At 45.8% G+C, this 21,412-nt stretch overlaps 1 protein-coding gene across 1 annotated transcript in view; it reads right to left on the bottom strand.

Moving 5' to 3' along the window:
- Positions 1–3,723: 3,723 nt before the first annotated feature.
- The window catches only part of FMR1NB (fragile X mental retardation 1 neighbor), a 45,093-nt gene continuing 27,404 nt past the window's right edge, over positions 3,724–21,412 (bottom strand). Inside the window, exons 8-12 of the mRNA XM_012727086.1 lie at positions 7,777–7,933; positions 6,682–6,761; positions 6,224–6,338; positions 4,344–4,410; positions 3,724–3,926 (exon numbers count right to left, since the gene is read on the bottom strand). Coding sequence (XP_012582540.1) covers positions 3,724–3,926; positions 4,344–4,410; positions 6,224–6,338; positions 6,682–6,761; positions 7,777–7,933 — 622 coding nt within the window. The remainder of the gene's footprint in view (positions 3,927–4,343; positions 4,411–6,223; positions 6,339–6,681; positions 6,762–7,776; positions 7,934–21,412) is intronic.

Here is a 21,412-nt window from a genome sequence, read left to right as displayed (position 1 = left end):
TCAAAATTCAGTAATTCATTCTTTAAGTCCCGGCGAGTAACATCAAATAGTCAAAGAGCGTTGTATTTATTTAGTAAGGAAAACGTCTTTTTCTGAGACTAGCATCTGCGTTCTGGTTGCTTCTGGCCGGCACAGGTTTGGGTTTGGGACTGGAGAGCTGCTGCTGCCTCTGCATTTCCAGGTGTGACCTGCATTGTGGGGCACACTCACCCTGGCCGAGATACCCAGAGGCCTCAGCAGCTAGTCAGACTGGGCTTTCAGGCAAGACTCGCTGTCTCCATGCAGAATGGGCTTCCCCAGTGTCCTCTTCGCTTCGCTCTGCCCTAGCTTTGTGGCGTGGCTTGTCACCGTCTCTGTGGAGAAACTACCAGTGGAGACTACCAGCTCTTGAAGAGCAGCCCGGCCAAGCGTTCGCGTTAAGCCTCTCATCTCATAAGCTCTTCACCCAAGCCCCATGCCAGCAGAGCATGAGACCTGCTCACACAGGGACACAGGGCTCTGCCTAGGAAGACGGTCCATCGTGGTCGGACTTCTGAAAACACGTCATTTGTTTACATGTCTATATAACTCGGTGACAGGCTGGCTCAACTGTTGGTGCACATGCTTCACTCCCCCTGCACCAAACCTCCCGCGCCAGTGCCCGCCCCCCTCCCCTCCCCTGCCCCTCCTCTGTCCAGACTGTTCCTTCTGGAAACCAAAGTGTTTCTCATTTTTCACTAAACCTTTGCTGTCCTTTGCCAGTATTTGTTTTGTTTGTTTTTTTTTTTGTTATTTGTGTTCCACAGATGAGTGAAACCAGTGCGTTTTGCTTTGAACAAGCAGGTGTTTGCCTTGGTTGGGAAAAGCATGACCTTGGTTTATGGGGATCTGGGTCTTCAGGGCGTGGCTGACCTGGACTACAGGGCAGGAGAATTGAATGCTCTTCACCTTCTGTCTGGCTGTGAACTACTGGTCAGCCAGCAGAGCCTCTGTCCCGAATTCCTTTCAGTTATCCTTTTAATTACATCACAATTTTCACGACCATTTATGAGATATTTATGTCATACAGAAAAACAAATCACCCAGTCACTGACCGCCCACCTTTGACAGATGCTAACATTTGGCAGTAGTGCACCTGCACAACCTCCATTTTTTGGAGCTAGAATGTCTCAGCTCAAGCTCCCAACAGCTCCTGTATCTTCCTTCCCCTGGTCTTCCTGGAGTAACCGTCATCCTAGCGTTGGGGCACAGCTCTGTCATGAGCTTCCCTGGGCTCTACATGTATGTATTCCTAAGCAATATGTCATATTGCCCTGGCTGAGTTTTAATTTGCATAGCATCAAACTGACAGCTCCAGGCTTCTGTCCTAGGGAAGTGTCCGCGCATTTGCAGGAGGGGCGTGTGCACTGCAGCCTACTTGGTGTAGTCTTTAGTTGTTGAAGAATGGATAAATAAGCAGTGCCCAATTAGGGGAGAGGACACTAGGCTACTCTGCCCATATAAATGCCTGCCTTCACATTTAAAACACAGACCGCAAAACAGCCCTTCACAGTCCCTTCCTTTAATTATCTTTTCCCCTGCTCAATCTCCTTAATAAAGACAAAAGGGAAGGTAAAGTGCAAATGTGACAAAGTGGTTCTTCAGTTTCAGAGGCCTGAGGATTTTCATCAAAAACTTGGTTAGCTTGGCAAAGTCCCTGGGATGAGGTGTATTCTTATCTGTAGGCCCATCCTGCCCATAGATTAACAGAAGCCTCTGATGGTGGCTGAGACGCCTAACGAGCTACCTGGTGAACTAACGAAGAGGGCTAGGGCATGGCCACCAGGAGGGTCTCCACAGATACCCACTCTACAAAACAGTCTGGGCACTGGCAAAAGACTCCTCAGACGAAAGCATGTCAAGTCCCTTGTTGAGGCTTGTTAAATTGCTCCAGAATAGAAAGTAGGGTGGCTTTCATCCCAGAGTAGGCTCAAAAAATGAGGAGGGCAGTGGCAGTGGGGAAGGAGCAATCCAGCCCGGAGTCACACCAACAGACGAGCTTCTAGCTTCAGACTTACTGCTAGGTGAGGCATGAATCAGCAACAGATATTGGATCCTGGTTGCCTGATTATTTGCCAGAATAAGTAAATAAAAATCCAGGCTACCCAGCTGAATTGGGAGAGAGGTGGACATGTTTATGCCCCCCCCAAAAAAAAATGGCTATTCTTTTTGGGAAATGAGCATTTCAGTGGCCATGGACATGTAGGATCTGCGGCGCTTTTAGCAGCAAAAGACGTGTCTGCTTTTGCATTTTTCCCCAGAGAGATGGCCCATAGGGAAGAGCATTCCCTACTCAGAGTCACACAAGGGGAAGCAGAGCCTCTCTGGCCTCTCCAGGAACCCCAACGAGAGAGACCTCAAGGCGGCCCTTCCCGTGATGGACACCCCCCCCAACTACTCACTGTGCCTTATTTGAGAAACACTGTACCAGATGCTTATTTTATCATTAGTTGGGCACTTTATACCACATGGAGACTCCCTGCACACACACACTTTGACTATGGACAGCCCCATGTCACACAAGCAACAAATTTCATCATTCAACCCTGGTGGTTTTCTGAAGAGAATTTCCTCTTTAACACAGAATTTGTTCAGAGAGCATGGTGGACAATCTGCCATTTATGATTTTCCTAATATATCTCACTATCTAAACCCCAAGCATTTTGAGAATTCTCAGAAGGGATTACACCTCCCTCCACAATGTAACCCTGAAAACTGTATGTGAGGCAACAACTTCGTCTGCTCTGGAACCGCTGATTATTCTATCAGGGGAACTTCTGGTCAGTCTGCTTCCTCGAGTGGATGTCTTAGCTGGTACTAAGAATGCTCTTTTCCATTCTTGAATGCACTATTTCAGCCCCCTGAGCCTGGTCAGACATTTGACAAAAACAGGAAGACTGAGGGGTTAACAAGTGTACAACAGAAAAGAGGCATCAACAGTTGCTTTAGTAATTTTCTGAGGTTCTCTTCAATGTCTTAAAGAAGATTGGAATCTTTCACATTAGACATGTGGGCTCAAATTTTGGCTGTACCACTTCTGAACTCTGTCACCTCAGAAAGCGATTAACATCTTTAGACTTGTTTCTAACCTCGTAATACTTGTTTCCTCAGCAGTAAAAGGGGGTAGTAACATGTGCCTCAAAGAGTTACCTTAGGGACTAGGGAAACAGTCTATGTGAAGTGCTCAGTGCTCAGCAAGCTGGGAAACAGATGTGTGATAAAGAACTTCCACCTCCGTCATCCTTTCAGACACATGTTCCCACTGACACAGGCAGCATGGCCACAGGCAGCCTGAAGTTAGCTTTGTGTGCACGGTCAAGGGTGAGGCCAGCCTATGTCATAATTCAGTAAAGCCTGCCAAGAAACATGGGCGCCCAGGCATGCAAGTGTGTAGATACACACAGACACAGACACACTCACAGTAGGCAAAATCATCAGAGAACAGTTCACACATAACTCAGATTCAGTCACCTACATATTCAGAAAAAAAAGATTTGCCGGAAAAAACTAGTTCTTTGGGGAAACCAGAGAATCACACTCTCACTTGATGAAAATATTCCGCTCATATGTCGGTGCCATTTTGGGGATCGGAACACACAAATGACATCTTCTATGGCAGGGAACATTCATTTCCATTTTGCCTGTGTCTGGAAAGAGCGCCACTGCCTTTTGCACGCGGGCAGCGGTAGCTCCAGCATATGTCCACTACAGGGCCTTCCCCGGCCAGCTAGCTCCAGCCGCGAAGCTCTGGCAATTCATGACCAGGTCGACAGCACCCTTGGACATGCAGTAGCCCTCTTCCCTACACCGAGGAGGCGAACACCGAAACCTCTCCTTCCACGGCTCCCGTGAAAGCCAGGATTCTGGACATGAACTCCACTCAGCCAAGAGATGCACTGGCCCACGGTCTGAAAGGTGGGAGGGAGGCTACGGCCATCTTTCTGTCCCAGCTGTCACTGTCGGTCGCGCGTCACTGGCCAGCCTGAGCTCGGTGGAGCTGAGAGGTTGTGGGGGCAGCAACTACCCCCACTTTCAGTGGTGTGCCCCCGATCACCTATGTCTAGTCCTTGCAAGGATTTAGAAGCACTGAACCCTGGCTGATAGTTCCCTTGGTGCTTTAAAAACCTTGCCAGCAAAGCACATCTACAGAGGAGATGCACGAACTCCACCTCCGCAGGCCTGGGAGTGCAGCCTCCAGAGAGCCCCTGCATGCATTCAGTGTCGAGGGCTCATATTTTCTTTTAGAAATTAGCCCAGCATTTGAATGCAGCTCCGTAATTCATCTGTTAACTTCAATAGGGAAAAAGCATTTTGCATTTATTTACCTTCCAACAGGCCGAAGCATGATGCGTTCTGCTTGTTGTAATATGCCAGTGGTTCCCAGACCAGAATCTGCATCAGAATGTGCAGAGTGTCAGTACCTACAGGTTTCCAAGTCCAGCTCGGGATGGTGCATGGTGGACACTGAACCTGAATTTCTAAAAGTTCCCCAGAGGTAACTGAAACGATGCCAGATTCAAAGCTGATGTGCCTGGATTGTATTCCTTTCGTTTCCCCAAAGACAGTTTTTGTGTAACTCAGTGGTGATTTGAAGTTTGGCCTGTGTTTTTAATAGAGGGGAAATAGTCAGTTGAAGCTTTCTGTGTTTTTTGTAAAGATCCTTTTTTAAAATGCCAATGCACCACTCATTGTTGCTTATGGAAGATGCCACAGAAGATATCACCGGTGGTGTTTGCCCGTCAGCAGAAATACAGACAGAACTAGACGCAATAGCAAAACCAGTTCTCGCAGCTGCCCACAATCCAGAAAGGGCAAAGTTAAAGGCTGCACTCTGCCTACTTTCCTGCCACCGTTCTGTTTCTTGGGGACCAGCTCCTTTCTGCCCAACAATTTGTCTATTTGAGCTCATATTTTTATTTCTGTTGTTTCAGTTCAGCTCTTTAAATACTGTAAACAGCTTTCCGTGTAGCAAAGAGGTCATTTATAAGTTCATCAGTTGCCTTCCTTTGGCTTTGGTGTGCTCAGGATGAATGACTGAAGGGTTACACCAGACAACTCCCCACTCAGCAACTGAAGGTCACAGGGGACTGTGCCACAGACTTTCTTAACATGATTTATTTACTCAGATTATGGCGCTCATTTAAAAACACAGACAACAAGAAAATGACATAAAGGAGAGCATGGGAATCCCTTTCTCTGCGATAGGACAACCTCACAGCCTAACCAAAGGACTGAGCAAATTAGAGGGTGGTCCCCACGTGTCCTTTTCTGGACCGGTGACAGCAAACGTCTGTTTCAAACTGTGATGTATTTCTATGTTGTGCCACAGCTAGCTGTTTCTCTTACCACTCAGTTTGGCTACATCTCTGTCGGCATTTGTGAACAGAACCCTTTGCAAGCACATGCTAGGATTTATTTCACCGTTCTCTTTTGGCCGACACCCTGGCTCGGCACGATGTTTGCAGCAGGAACGCAGGGAGAGAGAAGTCTGAAGTTCATCTCTGTTTCTTGAAATTAAATAGATAAATGAACAAACTACACTAGTTCTTTTCTACTGCACTGCTCAATTCACTGTTCAGCCACCCCGCCGCTCTAGCTCCTGCTGGCTCTGGGCTTCCGTAGCAATGGTGGGAGGGAAAGAATGGGAAGCACTCAGTGAATGATCCTGAAACCAGCTGTCCCGACAGGCCTGGCATGCTGCTCTCCCTTGGCTGACTAATACTCAACCCCCTTTGTCCTCTCCAGGCCCCGCCGCCCAGACGGGCAGACTGAGGTGCTGGGTTAGCAGGCCTTTCTTTCAAGCACATCAAGCACGTCAATAACACATTTTCCACACCACGCCCTGCAAGCTTCTAGTTGCATAGGAGAGAAATCTCCGGCTCTGGTCAGCGACTGGGAGGGAGAAAAGCACTGCGTGCTTGGCTCCCAGTCCTCACCCAGCCACTCACGCTGCAGTTTGTGGAAACCTAGGCCGGATGCAAACCAAGAACTCTTGGAAGAAAACTACACGCACAGTTGACACTCCCAGGAGGCTGGAAGCTTCTGCAATCACAAGAAGGTTGTTTCATGTTACCCTGGCAAAAAGAACTCTTTTGGTAAATGTTTATCAAGAGAAAGTTATATGTGACCAGCTATTTCCCTCTGCGGTGTAAGAAAATAAACAAAGGCAAATGGCTGCTTGTTTGGTTTCATGCACCGCACATACTGTGGTAGGTACAGTTGCCCGGATGTGCGGGTGTGGGCGTAGAAGGGAGGAAGGCGGCACAGTGTCACCTTCACATCCAGGTCTTCGGGCTCCATATCCTTCGAGGCCTCCGGTACTGCGTGACGCACAAGTTCACCTTCAGGGAATGGACTCAAGGGCAGAGGCTCGCAGCCCTGCTAGTCTGGTGGGGGCCCTCAGCCTCTTGCTTCAGGGGTAGTGATCAAGCCCGTGAGACATGGTGCAAAGTGTGGACCTGCTCACCTGGGAAATGCACGCGCGCGCACACTGTTTTCTATGCTTTTCAGTTCTGCAGCCCAAATCGAACAAAATGGCGTTAATTTCAAGAAAAGCAATTCATAGAATGATACCGCCAAATGGCATTTTGTGTTCAAACTCCTGCATAAATTTTCACATAAATATATTCACAAACCAAAAAAAGATCCTTTGTTGAATCTTACATTCTGCTTTTCAAATCAGAAAATAAGGTCACCTTATAAAAGGCAGCCATGGCACATTCTGCGTGTTCCTCTACTGCCATCTTGTGGACATGTCGTTGAAAATCGTAAAGGGCTTTTTCTCTGCTCATTCTCTGCTCTGGAGGATCCCTTCTGGCTGCCTGCCAACTGTTAGCCTAGTCTACACCCACCCCATCTTGCTACACAGCCACACCCACACTCCAGAAAAGTGTTCTATTTTCATCACGACGCTCTGCATTTCCTAACAAAACCTCCCTGTTTAAGTATAACATCAACACCACTAAAAAAATAAAATCACCACAAATATCCAGCATGCAGCACATACCCAAATCTGCCCTGTTATCCCCAAACACCCTTTGTGGCTTCTGCTTTCCGACCAGCATCCACTCAGGGCTCCTCTGTACGAGTCTTCAGCTGTCTGTCTACGGTCTCCTGCAGTCCTGCAATCTTGCCGATGTCCTCTGTCCTCCATGACATCCAATCTTTTGAAGAGTCCAGGGCAGTGTCCGCTTTGTGCCCCGCACCACAGAATTGTCTGTTTCCTCATGAGGTGAGTTGGGGCAAACATCTGGAGCCAGAAGATCGCATCGTGCATGACGCACTGTGTGTCTTGTTGGTTCACACAAAAGGCCAGTGTCGGGTCAGGCTGCCACCGGCCTTGCCTTCGTCATAGCATCTTTCCCTTTCTTAAACGTCTGTCTGGAGTGACGGCTTGATACTTGTTCCCAGCAATACTTCACCTCACCACATTTGCATCAACTCGTGAGTCTTTTCTGAACCAGTTATTACTTTGGGGGTTTTAAAACAGCAGCTTTTGAAATGTCTTGTTCCTTCTCCATTTAGTAGTTGATATTCTTGCATAAAACAAAAACAAAGGCAGAGCTTTCCTCCGGTGGTCTCGTCTCCTGTTCTCTTATTTCAGACATCACCATGGATTTTTGGTAATGTATCATAAACCGTTACCACCCTTGCTTTTTTATGATGTTCGAGTGACCGCAGACTTAGCCAGTAGGTGTCCATTCAAGTTGGCTCCTGTGTCCTCATGACATGCCCACATCACTCTGATTGTTGCGTTACTTTCGGGCACAGCAAGACCCCCCAGGTTCCTCTTGTCCTTTTCCCATGGTCAGCCTTCTCTCCCAGGAAGCCCAGTTCATCGCAGTAGGAAGCAAGGCCTGGCTGCTCCATGGGCTTGGTGCCACTGCAGTTACTGCTCGTGTGCCCTTCTAGATCACTGGACAGAAGTCAGAGGACACAGGCGCAATACACTCACGTTTGAATGACAGATTCTGGCTTCTGGCTAAGATGGAGTAGCTTTGTAGAGACCAATGGTCTAACAAGAAAAACTAGACAAACCAGGTTTTAAAGAAAATTGTTGCAAAGAAATCAGAGGACTGCCAGGGTGGCCAGGACACCAGAGGCAGGGAGAAGGAAAGCTACTTCTGTCCGGGGACTTCTCGCATAGAGCATGAGGCCGAGGAGCCAGCAGAATAGCTTTGGGTACTTTGTGGGCTTAGGGGCACTAAAAATGAAGTTTGGCATCCCCCAGGCAGCCAAATTCTGGGAGATCAAGATCCTAGGGAACAGGAGGCACACAGAATGGGACCCAGCTCTTGGGATCAGTTTTCTTCCAGGGGTATTTGCAATTTCAGTCAGATGGAGGAGGCTGTGTAAGAGTGAACATGTCGAGAAGCAGAGCAGGTCTGTCACAGGGCTTACCTTGCTGGGAGGACAGAACTGGCGTGTATGACGGGCCACTTAGAAGAGCCATTAGCAAGGGCCCTCAATCTTAGTGGGGATTCCTGGAAGTGGGGGTGAGCCAGAGGAACACGAGGACATCCAAAGTCAGCTGCCAAGTCTTGCATCAACCAAGTCCTGGTTGAATCAAGGGGACCTGGCCCTCCAGAGGAGAGGAGTGAGCCTCGTGGCCAAGGGGTACAATCTGCAGCCCTCTTACCCCCCCCCCCAGCAGCGGGCCTTCGATCCCAACTCACCAGCTTAGAATAAGCAAGACCCGGAGAGAGAAAATAAAGCATAGGTAATTACCACGCACAGATTTTGAATAGTTGCGAGGAATAGGTTCCCAAAAACAGACGGCAAAAGGGAGCTTTTTCACCAGAGAACTGGAATCTCTAAGTAAAAGTCAAATGGAAAGTCTGAAACAGAAAATGAAATAGGTAAAGCTGGTAAAGTAGCAGATGGGTTGAAAATCAGATTGGGCGAAAGTGCAAACACCACTAGAGCACTAAAACCAGGTCAGTAGATGAGGTCTGAAAGCGGAATGGAGACAAACAGGGTGGACATCCCTGGAGAGGATATAAGACACACAGGAGACACGGCAGCAAGGCCTGTCACCAGCTCAGTGGGAGGGCGCCAGAAGGAGGAAAGGCAGAGAACGGGTCACAAGCAGCCCCAGGGGCAGTGGACAACGCCCTTGAGAAGCAGCCCAAGAAGCTGACCCAGAAAGAAACAGTCCTACCGCTATGCAAGAAATGAAGGCTGTTACTAAAAACCTGCACAAAGTAAAATTTGGCTCGTGGATCAATTCTTTTAAACACTTAAAAGAGGGAATACCATTACCTTGCCCGGATGCTTCTGAAGATCTAAAAAATGGCAATATTCGCCAACCTTGTCTATGAAACCAGCACAATTAAAACATGAAAGCATTTCAAAAAGTAAAAATGCCACAGTGGTCACACATGGAGAAGGAGGCAAGTTCGGGAGGGTTGGCTCCTTGGAGATGGCTCCAGGGTATTACTTATCCCAAGCTGTGGAATTTGCGTGCATTAGACATAATCAGCTTTTTCTTGTTAATCATTGCAACTCAGTAGAGTGGTTGGTTTAAAAAAAGAAACATTATTTTGTGTAAATCTACCCCAGTGACATTTAACAGTGATAATATATCTTATAACCAAGGGGTGTTTATGGGAAAATCAATGTAATTTGCCAGATTAACAAGAAGAAAAGGCATGACATTATATGACGCTTTGACAGATGCAGAAAAGGCATTTGATAAGTTTAACACTCACTTCTAGTTAAGAAAAGAAAAACCTCAGGCATGGGAGTGCACTGGGCTGCGGTGAGGACTGAGGCACTTGGAGGTGCACGTGGTGCGCTGATGAGGATCTGATCCTGTTTCCCTAATTTGCGTTGGCAGCCACTGTTAACTGATTAAAAAAAAAAAACTTGGAAGAGGAGACATCCTTAATCTGAATAAACAGTAGCTACACAAAACCTACAGCAAGCATCCCAATTACCATTAAACTGTTTTTTAAATTTCCCCTGAGGACAGGAAGAAGACAAAGATGCCTTGTTTGCTGGTAACATGTTAAGGATTTAGCACTGTACTGGAGGTCCTAGCCAGTATAATCAAGCAAGAAAAAGATATATAAAACATAGAATGAGAGCTGAAGGAATAAAAACTATCATTTGAAGATGACATGATGTTGTACATAAGAAATCCAAAAGAATCTACAAACAATGTGAGTTCTTAACTGCATTTGGCGATGTTTACATAAGGTCAAAATATTAAATTTTATTTAATTTTCATAGAACAGGACAAGTAAGTAGAAAGTAGTAGTTGTTGTTGCTTTTTAATTTCCAATACCACCCAAAAGTCATCAAATAACCTTCAACTAAATCTGTGGTTTTTACTGGGATTTCACTGACCCATTAAACAAGTTAGGAGAAACTGACATATTAACAATATTCAGAATCTAACCTATGAACATATTCCTACATTTATTCAGCAATGCTTCCTAGTTTTCAGTGTTAAGACGTTGCACATTAGATTTATTTGCAGTGAAAGCAGACAAGCTAATGCTGAAATTTATCTGGAAACGCGAAAGGTCAAGGGTAGTCAAAGTCACCCTAAGGACAAAGCTGGAGGGTTACACAGCCAGGTCTGGAGACCCACTGCACGGTCCTGCTAATTAAGACAGAGTGGTATTGCCCAAAGGGTTGGTAAACAAATCATCGCAGCAAACCAGAAGGTAAAGGAACAAGCCATAATTATCACCTGATCTTTGGCAAAGGCTTCACTGGGGCACCAGGGGCGATAGGATGCTGTTACCTGAAATTTACATAACGTTACATACAATGCAGGGTTACTTCAATCAAAAAATAAGTAAGTGATCCTGGCTCAAATGAATCACCCATATGGAAAAAATGTACTTCGTATAATAAACAACATTCAGTGCCAGCTGGACCATAAATTGATATGCTCAAAATAGAACAATAAAGCTTTTAGAAAAAAAAAACACAGGAATATGTCTTTATGATCTGCGGTAGGTAAAGTTGTCTTCCATGGGGCAAAAATGTGCTGATTTTGAAGAAAAATGTTAAAATCAAAATTAATATTCAATTGGGTAGCATTACAATTAAATTCTATCTTCTTCAAAATAGACCATCCAGCTAGGGAAAGGCCAAGTCATGGAATGTGAGAAGACATTTGAAATACATTTATTTGACAAAGAACTCATATCCAGAATATTTACAGCCTACCAGTCAGAAGAAACACGCCAACAGCCCATAGAAAACAGGTTTGAACAGCACTTCACTAAAGAAGATAACCAAATACTCCATTTAATCACTCCCTAAATGCAAATTAAACCACTTTAAGAAACGACTGAATGTCTAGGATGTAAAAGACAGCCCCTCCATGACAGCTAAAATGTAAAAACAGACCCCATCAAGAATGGGCAAGAAGGGGCAGCAACGTGAACTCATATGGCTGCTGATGGGAGTATAAGCTGAAACGGTCAGGCTCCAAAACTATTGAGCATTAGCTACTGCAGCTTAGCATACCCCATGATCCAGAAATTCTACTTTCAGGTCATGTACAAACTGAAACCATATGGATTTTATTTTCACCAAAGGTGAACAAGAATGTTCATAGCAGCAATATTTGTAAGAGTTGAAAACTGAAAGCACCCTAAGACGCCCATCAGAAACAGGGGGGCAGGTCACTACAGTGAGTGGTAACCGTGACTGTGACCAAGATGGAGGCATCTCCAGAACACGTGATCCAAACGAAGAAGACACACGCGCAAAAGGACGCAAAACGAGGAAGAGTACACACATCAGTGCATACATCAGGAGTTTGCTCACATGAGGTTCAAACCCAGAAGCTCATGGTCATAAGAACCCACATGGAGTCGTTACTTCTGCGAGGGAGTATGGTAGAACGCTGCTTTCCACTGTGAAAATCCCCATGCAGCCCAGCTGTGTGCAATGTTGGTTCAGTCTGTTACAATTCAAAACTACTAACAAAAACCATGATCTCCTATTGATGATAAAAAATCTAAACTAATTCCATTCCTTAACAGTAGCTTCCATTCCTTAATAGTAGCTCCCTTTTTCAGCAGACCAAAGCAAGGGGTTGGCAAATGAGGGCCCATGGGACACACACGGCCTGCTTCCTGTTGTCCTAGTTTACGGAAAGGCAGCAGTGCTCATTATCTCCATAACACCCACAAGCTGCCTTCACTGCACAAGAGTGGAGCTGAGTGGTTGTGACAATATTTACTATCTGGCCCCTCACAGGAAAAATTTGCTGACTCTTGATTTACACCCTGGCTTTCAACAACAGTCATATTTAAATAAATTGCTCAATCCTCAAAAATACACGAGTTTCAGAATTGCAATACTAATGCTAATACTAATGCCGCTATCAACAAGAAACCTATGAATTAAAATTCACTATTTCTTTGCAGTGTGTCCATTTGACACACAATTCAGGTCATTTCTTTTTGTATGTATTCAGCTTAGGGTTCGCTTTTCTAAAGGTCCTTATGATTTGGCCTTTGGTTATGTATGGGCACCCGTTGAAAATATTGTGAGTTTGATTCCTGATCACAGATATATGGTAAGTATTGCAATAGAGCAAGTCGTGAATTGTTTGGGGTCCCAGTGCATAGAAAAGTCATGTTCACACTTACACGGTAGCCTGTTTACTGTGTAATATAGCATTATGGCTAAAAAAATAATGTACACACTTAATTGGAGATTACTTTATTGCTAAAATACCTAACCTTCAGTGCATAGCAATATTTTTGCTGGTGGAGAGTTTAGTTAAAAAAAAAAAAGCAGGCCCTCCCTGGTGGCGCAGCGGGTTAAAGCACAGCACTGAGAAGCTAAAGCCACTTCCGCATGAGTTCGATTCCCGCCTGCCCCGGAGGTGACCACATGGCGTGGCAGACCTCTCTGGACCCGCCCGCTGCTCCCCTCAGCAGTGTACTTCGTAGATCTGCCTGTTCTGCTCCCCACTTTGTCTTTGGTGAAGCCTCCACCGCCCCTGAGCCTCTGGCCTGTACCCCAGTTCTGTATGAACAAATAAATAAATCTTTAAAAAAAAAAAAAGCAGTTATCTGCAGAGGAGGATAAAAGGACACACAATAAAACAAGGTGGGCCTGTAAAATACTTCTGTGGTTCAAAAGTCAAAACTATATGAAAAGAGTGGAAATGAAACATCACACTCCTAAATAACTGTAGGCCAAAGAAGAGAACCCAAGGGAAATGAAAATACGTTGGGCTGAATGAAAAAGCAAACACAACATAAAATTTATGGGATATAGTTAAAATCGTGTTTAGATGGAAATTTATAGCTGTGAATTCCTATATGAAGAAAAGAAAGATCTCTTTTCCACTACCCCTGCACAGCCCCAGCATCTGGGGCCATGGGAGGGCCAGCTTCATGAAGCCACCACGCACAGGTGGAGCCCAAGAGACGACGCCCCCAAGAGGGCTGTCAGCTGGACTCTCCTGCACAGGTGGAAGCCGCGTCAGAGAAGGTGGCAGAGGCAAAATCGTCAGAGAACAACAGGCAAGGATGAGGGAAATGTGAGCAAAGGTGAAGCACCCCAGGGGCTACCCAGGAAAGGAGGCTTACTGCAGAGGGGAGCGGCTGGATGCTGGAGGCGCAACCTCTGCGGCAGAGCCCGAGTGAGAAGGCGAATCTGAGGCTGACTGTGGCTCCCAACAGTGCCCCGTCTCCCTCCTGGCGCCATCCAAAGGAGGACTATCGTCAGCTACTTTGTAAACACACATTTTCAGTAGTTCTGGAAACGTGTAAGGAAGGAAACCCGCCCCATGTTGCTTTCTATGTGTCAACATTGTCAATCAGAACAGGCGCTCGAGGCCTCCGCGCTGGGCCCTCAGCTGAGCGGCATAAGCCGGCCCAGGCTCGTGGCAGCTGTCCGAGGCCCAGCCTGGCGCAGCTGGTCTGGTTTAAAGGGGAAAGAGAGGGAAAGCCCACGGCAGTTTTGGGGTTAGACGCTGGCCGAGACCTTTCAGAGACAGGGAGCCGCCCGCCTCCGGCTCCGGCTCCGGCTCAGGCTCCTGGGTGAGAAGGCCCGGGGCAGGTGGTGGGGCCACAACCCAGGCCTCGGTTTGCATCCTGAGCTGGTTTGGAAGACGGGGCCAAGCTCCTGCTGGAACCCATCAAATTGGGAAGAGCTGGTGTGGGAAACGGTCCCATCAGACTTAGGGTGGGTACCTGGTGGGGTAGCAGTGAGGCAGTCTGAAAGGAAAGCTTGGCCTCGCTGTGGGAGCTGCGGGGGGCTCGAGAGAGAGGCTGCTAGGACAAGGCTGCTTGGGCAGGCTTGAATCTGCGCAGAGAAAGCCTTGAATCTGCTTGGAAGCAGTCTCAGCAGCCTTGAGAGGCCCAGCTGGCACCAGGGAGCCGGACCGCGCCAGCCTCCTGCACAGTGCCGCTCCCAGCAATCATCCCAGGGCATCCCTCGTGCCCAGCAGCTTTGGGTTTGGACTCTGGGGCACTGGGGCCACTACCAGGGGACTCTCCCCTTGCCCAGGTCCCCTTTGTAAATAAACTCCATAGTTACTGCGCCCTGAGACTGAGCCCTCTCTTGCAACTGTCAGCGCATGGTGAAGAACCCACAAAGTGTGAAATCCCCCCCGCCCAAGCTCTGCTCTTTCAAAGCCATCTGCTGCTGGTTTATCTTTTTATTTATTTTGGCACAACCAGGAAGTAATGAGAGAATGAATAAGGGGCTCTGATGGTCCCGAGTGGCAGCTTAGCCTCCCAGAGGTGGGGGAGATTTCAGAGCCATTGCACGAGGCTGTGAGCAGCCGCCAGCCATCCCAGACTTGCATTTAATGTCTTGCGCATTCTCAAAAGCTCTCTACTTTGGTGTTGGCTTTTGGTACAGTTGTTCCCTACAGAAACCTACTCATCGATCTGGGCTCTTCTAGAATTTTGTGCACCTGTAACTCCCTTGGTCAAGGTCATCCGTTTGTCCCAGTTTTGTTAATGTGCTGCAAAACATTGAAAATGTGTGTGTGTAGTGTATGTGATTTCAAACTAGAGACACTGAATTCCCCTATCCCACTCCTGTGCACTCCCTCTCTCTAATCATCTTAGTTTGAAATTTATATTCCCATTGTCTTTTTGTAAAAATGTATTTTTTCATTCCTTCTTTTCTCACACAAAATACAGCCTATAAAGTCCTGGTACTTTGCATTTTTTACTTAAGAATGATATAAACAATATGTCACCTGTAGAGCTCTTCCTCATTCTTTCTACATCAAGCAGTCCCCTCTGAATGGTCACTTAAGTTAATCCCAATATTTTGCTATTTCAAATAATGCTGCAGTAGAAAGTCCTGTACATGTTGTTTCATGGAGGGGGACAGAGGTTAATTTTCAGGCTAAGTTACTAGATATTGGATCACTGCATCAAACAATAAAATGGCCACGTCTCTCCACGGGGAAATCCCTCACTACATTCTCCACTCCCCTAACAATGTTTGAGAGTGGCTGTCTTCCCAGAGCACTGCCCACAGATTGTGCTGCCAAGCTTGCTGAAACTTCTCCGTCCTCACTTTCCCCTAAGGACCTTGCTTCCTACTTAATCAAGAAAACAGGACCATGACCCCAGCACCTCGGTGCCAGGCTCTCTGCTTCTCATCCACCCACACAGACATTCTCCCTGCTCCTGTCTCACACCAGTTGTGTTTGGTTCCGCCCTTGTCGCCTGTTGGAGCACACGTCTCCCACGATGGCACACCCTCCGCCAGTGGCATCACTATTTTCGCTACTGGACTATTCCCATCAGCCTGCAAACATGCTGCTGCTTCTCTCATGAGGAAGGGTGAGGCAGAGGCTAGCTTTAAAGTGGAGACTCTTGAAGCACAGGGATAGGAAGGAGAAACCGCGAACCGCAGCCCCGCACCCACCTTCCACATTGTATGTCATGTCTCGAGTCCACACAATCTGCATTAATTGTGCGTTTGTCAATATGTGTTGATTTTCAAGCAATTCAAATCTACGAGATACACGTCTTTGAAAAAAAGATGTCTCTTTATCTCACCGCGCCCACCAACTGTGGCTTGATTTCTACGTTCCCCTTAGGAAGCAAAATGTCTCCCAAAAGTCAGCTAAATCTAATTCCTTAAGCTTCCCTCTCAGCCAGAGTTAGGGTTCAAGTCCTCAGTGTGGCCTGCGAGCCCCTGCCAAGCTCACTGCCTGCCTCCCAGCCTTGCTCTCCCAGAATCAGCCCCAGCATCCACGATGCTGCTCCGCAGACCAGACAATGCCAGGCACACCTGGCCTAAGAGTCCTGGGTCTCCCGTCGCCCCCTGCTGGAATACTCCTTCCTCAGATCAGTCAGTTAATGCCTTCACATGCTTCTGCCCTCCCTCAAATCTCTGGCTAACAAGAGTCTATCCTGCCTGCTCATAGTGCAGCCCAGGCCTCCCCTCCACAAACGCCTCCTTTCACTCTACTTGTTCCACATCATTGACTTGTCATGATTACTGTTTCTTCCCTGTTTTTCCCCACTCCTCACAGAAACATAAGCTCCTTGAGGGCAGGGCTCTTTAGCTTGTCATCACATGCCCCAGGCACCCAGAACAGTAACTGGAATATAGTAAGTGCTTAATAACTGCTGATCAAGAGAATGAATAATTGTACCCGTGTTCTTCCAGAAAAGTCACTGCCATGGGTGTTGTCCTTCCTGAGAAACTTCCCTGTTCACTGCTATCTTCCAAGGGCTCTCCACATGCAGTTGTCAGTGTTCTCAAAACTCAACACATGCCGTGTTTCAAGGAGATGTGAAGACGCTCTCCTCTCCACAGGACTCTGCCCTCGTTCTGTTCACCCATCCATCACTGAGATTCTGCCCCAAACCCCCAGGGGCAGGACACTAACCAAACCAGGTCCCAGACTGGCACAGTAAATCAATCTATGAGAATGGGTGCCTAGGTATTTCTGAATCTTGGCCTTTGCTTAGCTGAGAATGTCTGTGACATAAAATGAGGTGATCGGATTGGAAGATTTCTGGTCTTCTCTAGTTCTGACTGTTCTGATTACAGTTAAGCTTAGCTTGAACAGTTACGGTCCATTTTGCAATGTACTAATTATTTTGACTGTACTTATTCCAAGTAGAAGCCTCTATTTTAAACAACTATAAGTCTAATTACCTAGAAGCTATCATATAAGCTATTTTATCATGAGCATGTATCCCACAACTATCTTTGCTGGGTGAAGGATTTGACATGGTAACAGATCAATCCCTCAGTTTATTAAGTGATAATCCCCCTCTAGCGAATCAACCAGCCATTGGGCTGAATTGCCTAAATAAACCTGTTGTAGAAGAATTTGGAAGCCATTTCTCCAACCACAGCAAGACACTATGGCCTACATAAAAGCGAAAAGGAACAAGGCTCACAACTATAGTTAGCTTTTCCTGCTGGAACGAGTTATTTGGGGAGGTACACAGACGTCAGTCAGTCCAAACCTCTTCTCCCATTGTCGGTGCTCAACTTAGACAATGTAGTCAGAATATTTAGGGGCCATGTTGGCTTTTCCTGGGAGCTGTCACTCCATGCGACCTCATTTTTGTTGTTTTTCTATTTCTTTAACCTTTTCTTTCGAAATAATTATTCATTCATGGGAAGTTGCAAAGATAAGTTAAAGGGGACTCACAAAGTCTTCACCCACTTTGCTCCCGAGGATGGAGTTTCCCATAATCTCAGGAACTTGACCTTGGTGTGATGTGTGCACAAAGCATGTGTGACCAAAGAGCAAATACAGAGCCACCCCCACCCTGTCACAAAGATCTCCCTATCACACACCTTTATAGTTACACCACCCCCTCCTTTCTACAGAACCTATTTCTAACTATTCAAAGGAAGATATTGCTTCAGATGGGATTTTCCTATTTTGACACAATATACCTAAACATTCCAAGAACAGGCCTCCATCACTTTTATGACCAAGAAGTCTCTGACAACTCATCAAAGCTCTATTTTGAGCCTGGGCTCACAGTTATAGATTCACTTTACTGCCATAAAAAACCCTGAGATATATCAAAGACTTTCTAGGGATATTTAACATTCAAACATATTTTATTTTACTTATTCTATTCTTACCCTTGTTGAAGCATGGATTTAAAAAAAATCCCCTTAGTAAGCGATTGTTTAAAATGCCTGCTCCAACGACCTAGTTACATGCTTAAGAAGTCAATGTGATCTGGATACAAGGTTTGGATGAGGAATAACATCCGATCACTTTCTCTCTCCAACGTGCAAAGGAGAGGAAGAACAGGTCATAGGTATTTAAAATACAAATCCTGTCACTGCAACAGAAATATTCCCTTTATGTTACCCTTCCCAATATTCATTTTTCTTTTTCTACCCTACCCTTTTCCTGTATTTCTTCCCCCCACCCACAATAATCCCCCCCCAAAGACTACAGAATTTGAAGTCACATTCTACCTACAGAAGTTCTGTTATCTCAAAAATTTCAAAGATATGAGCACATGATATGTATTTATGTAAAAACTGGACCCAACTATAGAGTTGGTGATCTGCTTTTCCACTCTACACACAAACATTTTCCCATGTCATTAAGCCTTTCATTATTTTTTTAAGATTTATGTATTTATGCATACAGAACTGGGGTACAGGCCAGAGGTGCAGGGGTGTTGAGAGGATTCACCAGAGACAGAGTGGGGAGCAGAACAGGCCGACTGATAAAGTGCACTGCTGAGGGGAGCAGTGGGCGGGCCAGAAGTCTGCCATGTGGATCACCTCTGGGGTAGTCAGGGATCGAACTCATGCTGAGGTGGCTTTAGATTCTTAGTGCTGTGCTTTATAACCCTCTGTGCCACCAGGGAGAGCCCAAGCCTTTCATTATTCTTAAAAGCCAAATGAGGAGAATTTTGGCAAAAGAGCAGACTGAGCTGAAGTGGACCCATATCTTATTGTTAAAAAAACATCTCAGAGGCCTCCCTGGTGGTGCAGGGGTTAATGTCTCAGTGCTATCAAGCTATAGCCAGCCACTTTGGCCTAATTTTGATTCCAGGCCAGGGAGGTGACTCACATATAGCGCAACAGACCTCTCCTGTCTTGCTGCTGCACCCCTCAGCAGTGTGTTTCAGTAGATCTGCCTGTTCTGCTCCCCACTCTGTCTCTGGGGAATCCTCTCACCCCAGCACCTCTGGCCTGTACCCCAGTTCTTCTATACAAAAATAATTAAAATAAAAATCTTTTAAAAAAGAAAATAAAAATATGTAGGAATGCAAAATAAAATGCAATACCCCTCCAAGATGTTAATACTTAGCTTGAAAGGAAGATTCCAAGGGGCATAAGGAGAGAAACAATCAGGACCAGAGTTAGGATGACTGTCCCAGGCTAAACACAGAAAATCCTGCATCCAGAAAACCCCTCAGTCCTGAGCAACCAGGACAGTGTCTTCCTTTCCCAGAGGAGTTAAGGGGAAACCGCAGGCCAGGTAAAGATTCTGGGGGCCAGATGAACGCTCCATTCTCAACTGTTTATCAATTGAGAACTGTCCCAACTGTTTATCAATTCTCTCAGGTTCCCTGGATAAGTTATATTGTATGCAAATAACAGAATTTGGCTCTGTTAATCTTTACAAGTAATCTCTTTCTGTTCGCCAAGATCCTCTAGTACCTCTAGTACCATTGCCAGCAGTGAGGTTACTGGCAATTATCATTGCCTTAAAGGAAGTCTAATTTTTCTCCATTAGGTATGTTTATTTTAGTTTAATTTTATAAGGTTATGGAAGTCCGCTTCTATTCCTAGTTTGCTAAGATTTTCTATATTGATTATGCTGATATTTATTAATTGCTTTCATCTGCATGAATAGAATTATATTCTCCTTCATCCCATGAATAGAATTATATTCTTATGCCTTTCAGAACTGAACATCCTACATTCCTACTTGGCACATTGTTATATCAGTCAACACACACACAAACACGTAGGATTTTTGTGTATATATAGATGTCCTTAAGTTAAATTGGCCTCTAATATTCTTTTCTTGCACCTCTGATCGCAGATGTACAACATACTAATTTCATAAAATGGTGAGCATTTTTCCCTCTTCTACTTTCTGGAACAACTTACATGATTTATGTTAGATGCAGTATAAGTTATCTGTTCTTAAAATTTCATTCCTATCCACTGGAAAAAGGGGGGGGGGAGATCTGAGAGGAAAGCAGAAAGTGTACCTAGAAGTCTTCACCCCCAACTGTGGGTCCTGGCCTTCCCCCGCATTTCGTCTCCGAGGCTGCCACTATCCAAAAGTCTCATAGATTTTCAGTTGTTAAGTCTGACACCTATTTCCTGTACCTTCCCTCTCTCTTCTGGGGTGGGAAGAGGTAGAGTGGGGGAGAGATTAGTATTCCGTAACTTGCTTTGCCATACAAGCCATGTGTAACTGTCCCTACAAGCTGGTTTCAGGGGTCTGCAGCCCCACATGGCCTGGTCTTAGAGGCCCCTGTGCTTGGTTTAAAGTTCTGTCTCCACCTCGCAATTCTTAATAATCTTGAACATGGACTGCCAGGTTTTGATTTTGCACTCAAACCTAGACTTTATACAACCAGGCTTACTGTTCCTCAGTATCTTTCCATTTGAGTTTCACCCCTGCATGAGATCTGGGACAGGCAACAGCTAACCTGGAATGGCCCACATATTACAGCTTGATCTCAGGCTTGACATCCTGTAACCCATAGTTTGGTTAATCAGTCTTTCTAGTTTCCCTGCCCTGGCCAGGAAAAGGTATGTATGGCTTAGACTATAAACAAACAAAAACAGTCTGTAATTGTTTAACTGTCACTTGTATTCACCCTTTCTCTCAACATGGTATAGGGATCTCTGTGGACTCTGCAACTTACCTTCCAACCCATTAGACAAAAAACAATCACAGCTTTTCTTCTATTGCTTGTGAAGCTAAATCATTCTATGCTGTTCTTCAAGGACTGAAGCACTTTTGCTTAAACATCAATCTTATATTTTAAAGTATTTCTTTCCTTATTGAGTTGTCTTACATTTCTTCCCAGACAACTTTTTAGTTGTTCTTTCATTTAGTTTTTCCCTGATTCAGCTCCTAAAATCTAGAGGAACAATGTAAGATTCTTGGGGAGGAGTGCTAGGAAACAAACACTTGCAGACACAGAGAACAGACTGCCGTTGGGGAGGAAGAGTGAGTGAGTGTTGGGTGTCAGGAGGTACAAACTCCCAGTTATAAGAGTGACTTGTGAGGGCGGAGCATACAGCCTGGGGGTGCCCGTCAATCACATTGCTCTGGTTTTTTGATGGTTGCCGTGAGAGCTAGCGAGTTGTAGACTGACTGTAGTGACCGTTTTGCATTGTATTCAAACATTTCATCATGCTGCACACTTGAAACTAACACAATGCTGTTACGTGTTATGTGTTTTTAAAAAAC

The sequence above is a fragment of the Condylura cristata genome, unplaced genomic scaffold (assembly GCF_000260355.1).
Source record: "Condylura cristata isolate star-nosed mole 26May11 unplaced genomic scaffold, ConCri1.0 scaffold00019, whole genome shotgun sequence".
Classification (NCBI taxonomy): domain Eukaryota; kingdom Metazoa; phylum Chordata; class Mammalia; order Eulipotyphla; family Talpidae; genus Condylura; species Condylura cristata.
Note: the sequence above shows the minus strand (reverse complement) of the source record. Positions and strands in the feature narration are given on the sequence as shown.